Source organism: Nansenia antarctica, assembly GCF_963989245.1.
Source record: "Nansenia antarctica genome assembly, chromosome: 7".
NCBI lineage: Eukaryota > Metazoa > Chordata > Actinopteri > Argentiniformes > Microstomatidae > Nansenia > Nansenia antarctica.
The window spans coordinates 32587494-32592493 of NC_137677.1; the positions used below are offsets into that span (position 1 = coordinate 32587494).

The window sequence follows — 5000 nt, forward strand, 5'->3', positions numbered from 1 at the left end:
ACATATCGTGAGCTTAGAATAATAAGGATCTATATCCGTTCAGGGTAGTTCAGAGATATTGGGCCCTATTATGCACTTCTTAACTTGCCGTCTTAAGTCTTAATTAAGACGCACCGCCAGGTTAAGACCTACCGCCACCCTTATTATGCGCTTCATACGCGCTACTGCTATTATGCAGGTGTCGATAGGCGCCCACACATAAGACGTAAAACTCCCGTGCATATATTGCTCATTGTGGGAGTGTTCATATGTTAATGAAGTGCACTAGGCGCCCCTGCTATTATGCGATCTGACTTTGCTCCTAGCGCTAAGAAGTGGTTTGAAAAGTTCTTAAGTTTAGACTTCATGCACGTTTTGAAACACGAGCGCGCCTCCGCGGTTTGCGCATGCATGTGGGCACACATGAACACGCACGTGGCTCCACGGCAAGACGTCAATTACGGTCACAGTATAAATGCTTTATTTCAGAAGGGAGAGGCAGAGAAGCGCGCTGACCTCCTTCTTAGGACTTCCATAATAGCATAGCGCTAATGACTCAACGCAGCCGGTTCTTAAAGGGAATGGCACCTGGCACGCTGATTGGGTTGATTGAGAAGACACCCAAAACACACCCATGACTAATTTCTTTGCTTAGCGCCGGGTTTTAGGCGCCCACTACCGCACGCATAATAGCAAAGTGGCCTTCACCACGCCTCCACGTCTTAAGTTTAGATCTACCGCCTCGTCTTATTGATGAAGTGCATAATAGGGCCCATTGAGCGTCAACGTTTTTACATTCCATTATGTTTTGTGAGATGGAACTTTTGTATTTTATTAATTACTAACTAAAAAAGTTCAACATTTTAATAACACCACACAGGCATTAATAAACACCTAATGGATCAGATTATGTAAAAAACTAAATTTTGACAAAAATTGAGATAGAACCTTATAATTCTAACGTCACGATATAGCATAAAAAAATACAGAAAAAGAAGGATAGTAAGAAAATATTTAAAAATACAAATACAGATAGAAATGGCAAGAATAGATACATATATAGAAAATAAATAGATAAACATTTAACAACATAATAAGACCGTTGAATAAAAAGATAGATAAAAGCGTTGTTACTGCAACTGTATTCAAGCGCTGCTCTTCCTGATATAAACTAAGAGATGGAACTTCCCCTCCCCAGTCAATCAATCCATCAACGTATTGTAAATATACCCCCTGTGATTGTAAGTCCGAGATGGAGTCCACTTTCATACGACCATGATGATGTTTCACTGCTGTAGATACTGTAGATAAGATAAGATAAGAGTGAGACACAGTATTATCTGTCGCTCCGTTCTGAAGATTAGGACAACGTCCCCCTCTGCTGGCGTCAGTGAGTAACTACACCCGTTAGTTGAAGTCGTTGAAGTTCTTTATTTTATCCCCGAGGGAGACATTTCTTTATGAGTATGGGGGGATAAAAAGACACATAATAAATAATTAATAAAAAAAGGGAATAAATAGAATAGAAATATGGACGAGATATACAGTTACACATAATTAAGAACATTGTTGAAAAAAAATTCAGTGTGAGGTCAGAAAAGTGCTCTATAATAATAATAATAATAATAATAATAATAATAATAATAATAATAATAATAATAATAATATTATTATTATTAATTACATTTATAAAGCACTTTTCAGGGACTCAAAGACGCTGACAGTATGGGTACACAGAAACACAAGCAACAGATAACATGAACACATAGAACACAGAGTTAACAACAGATAACATGAGCACATAGAACACAGAGTTAACAACAGATAACATGATCACATAGAACACAGAGTTAACAACAGATAACATGAGCACATAGAACACAGAGTTAACGAACAGGCACAGGGAACAATTAACACAGCAATGTCCAGGGGGGAGGGGGGTGGCAGGGTTAGGGGAGATGGTTAGGGGTAGGGGAGGTTGTATGCATGTCCAGGGGGGGAGGGGGGGTGGCAGGTTTAGGGGAGATGGTTAGGGGTAGGGGAGGTTGTATGCATGTCCGGGGGGGGGGGGGGGGGGGGGGTGGCAGGGTTAGGGGAGATGGTTAGGGGTAGGGGAGGTTGTATGCATGTCCAGGGGGGGGAGGGGGGTGGCAGGTTTAGGGGAGATGGTTAGGGGTAGGGGAGGTTGTATGCGTGTCCGGGGGGGGTGGCGGGGTGGCAGGTTTAGGGGAGATGGTTAGGGGTAGGGGAGGTTGTATGCATGTCCGGGGGGGGGGGGGGGGGGGTGGCAGGGTTAGGGGAGATGGTTAGGGGTAGGGGAGGTTGTATGCGTGTCCAGGGGGGGGAGGGGGGTGGCAGGTTTAGGGGAGATGGTTAGGGGTAGGCAAGGTTGTATGCATGTCCAGGGGGGGGGGGGGTGGCAGGGTTAGGGGAGATGGTTAGGGGTAGGGGAGGTTTTATGCATGTCCAGGGGGGGGGGGGGGGGGGGGGTGGCAGGGTTAGGGGAGATGGTTAGGGGTAGGGGAGGTTGTATGCATGTCCAGGGGGGGAGGGGGGTGGCAGGGTTAGGGGAGATGGTTAGGGGTAGGGGAGGTTGTATGCATGTCCAGGGGGGGAGGGGGGGGTGGCAGGGTTAGGGGAGATGGTTAGGGGTAGGGGAGGTTGTATGCGTGGGAGAACAGATAGGTTTTGAGGTGGGATTTAAACGTATAGAGTGAGGGTGAGTCTCTGAGTGGTTGAGGGAGAATGAACTTTGGCGCTTCTCCATTGACCAGACCGGGACGGTACAGGACGCCACGCGTTTGTATCTTACCCGTACCGTATTTTCAGAAACGCTTCTCCATTATACACAACAGACCTGCCTCCCAGAATGCATTTCTCACCGGCTGGCAGCAGGGATTTTTAAACCTCCATTGGCTAAAAGCTGTAACTTTGGTGGTGTTAACATGTCATTTTGTGATGTTTTAATATGTTTTCAGGCGAGAAAGTAACCATATATATTCCCATATATGTGTCCAGTTTATCAAATAGATAATAGAATAGAAAAATAGAACATATAGTCCATGAACACAGGGCTCTTAGCGGTTAGCTGTTAGCGGTTAGCTCACTGTGAGACTGAGGTGCTGACCTCTCTGTGACCCTACAGGGAACTTCGAGGCCTTCATGCAGAAGGAGATCTTCGAGCAGCCAGAGTCTGTGGTCAACACCATGAGGGGCAGGGTCTGCTTTGTCACCAACACAGGTAAGGCTGCTGAGGTCATATCCTGTTCCTGTTCCTGTCCGGGATCCTTGTTGCCATGGTGACCAGACATCGTCAATATTAGCACAGCAACCGCCTGGCTACACACAGGTGGCGACCAGTTAACACTAGAGCAGCCGTGCCTATTTCACCTACTATGACTCGCTTCAGGGGTCAAATGACCACAGTCTTTACAATGGGAAGCTGCTACTTACAAACAACGACCACTAGTTGGCCGCTTGTAAATTAGCCTGCCTCCTACACAGAAAAAACTGCAAAATAGCTTCATACTAGCTTATCCTGATGTGATGTTGAAATTGTAAGGATACTGGGTGGTAGAACGCACATATCTAGGAAAAGTCATGAAAGGAGGGTCTTGAAATTTGAGTGCAAAGATATAACATTTTGTTTTACTCACTTGGCCAAATGACCCCACCCACGGCTGCTCTACTGTTAACAGCACACTAGTTTAGTGAACTCTAGTTTAGAGTGAGACACAGTATTATCTGTCGCTCCGTTCTGAAGATTAGGACAACGTCCCCCTCTGCTGGCGTCAGTGAGTAACTGCACCCGTTAGTTGAAGTCGTTGAAGTTCTTTATTTTTATGTGTGTGTTCTAGTGGTCCTGGGGGGGCTGAAGGCCCATCTGAAGGAGATCAACCGCTGCCGGCGCCTCATCATGATTGGCTGTGGGACCAGCTTCCACGCTGCCGTGGCGGTGAGTCGACCAATCAGCTCTGAGATTTGACGATGAAGATGATGATGATGATGATAATAACCTTTATTTAATAACCTTCATTTGTATAGCGCTTTTCCTGCAAACGTTGCAGCTCAAAGTGCTCCAATCATTATATAATCATAATTCATTTCAAGGCAATATTAAAAAGATAGGTTTTTAGTCTTGACTTGAACATATTTACTGAGGTTGCATCCCTAATGTAAACTGGCAGTGAGACACAATCTGGTGCATTAATGAGAATGCAGCCTCACCAAATCTCTTCTTCTGTACATGTGGTACACAGAGAAAACCAGCGTCAGAAGACCTGAGAGCTCTATTGGGATGATATGCTAGCAGAAGACCTGAGAGCTCTATTGGGCTGATATGCTAGCAGAAGACCTGAGAGCTCTATTGGGCTGATATGCTAGCAAAAGGTCTTTCAGATATTCTGGTGCTGTGCCAGTGAGAGCTTTATAAACAAGCAGAAGGATCTTGAAATATATTCTGAACTTAACAGGAAGCCAGTGTAGAGTCTCTAAAATAGGAGTTATATGAGCTCGTCTGCTTGTTTTGATGATGATGACTGTGATGATGATGATGATGATGATGGTGATGATGATGATGATGGTGATGATGATGATGATGGTGGTGATGATGATGATGATGATGGTGATGATGATGATGGTGATGATGATGATGGTGATGATGATGATGGTGATGATGATGATGGTGATGATGGTGATGATGATGGTGATGATGATGATGGTGATGATGATGATGGTGATGATGATGGTGATGATGATGGTGATGATGGTGATGATGGTGGTGATGATGATGATGATGGTGATGATGATGATGATGGTGATGATGATGATGGTGATGATGATGATGGTGATGATGATGGTGATGATGATGATGGTGATGATGGTGATGATGGTGATGATGATGATGATGGTGATGATGATGATGATGATGCCCCCCCCCCCCACTTCCTGTCTCAGACCAGACAGATCCTGGAGGAGCTGACGGAGCTTCCTGTCATGGTGGAGCTCGCCAGCGACTTCCT

The 5000-nt window shown here is 45.1% G+C and overlaps 1 protein-coding gene across 1 annotated transcript in view; it reads left to right on the forward strand.

The window, feature by feature from the left end:
- The window catches only part of LOC308162521 (glutamine--fructose-6-phosphate aminotransferase [isomerizing] 2-like), a gene marked incomplete at its 5' end in the record, with an annotated part of 77777 nt that overhangs the window by 66941 nt on the left and 5836 nt on the right, over positions 1 to 5000 (forward strand). The window contains 3 exons of the mRNA XM_080536669.1: positions 3125 to 3220; positions 3837 to 3934; positions 4936 to 5000. The exon at positions 4936 to 5000 is cut by the window's right edge and continues 56 nt beyond it. Of these exons, the coding sequence (XP_080392795.1) occupies positions 3125 to 3220; positions 3837 to 3934; positions 4936 to 5000 (259 nt within the window). The remainder of the gene's footprint in view (positions 1 to 3124; positions 3221 to 3836; positions 3935 to 4935) is intronic.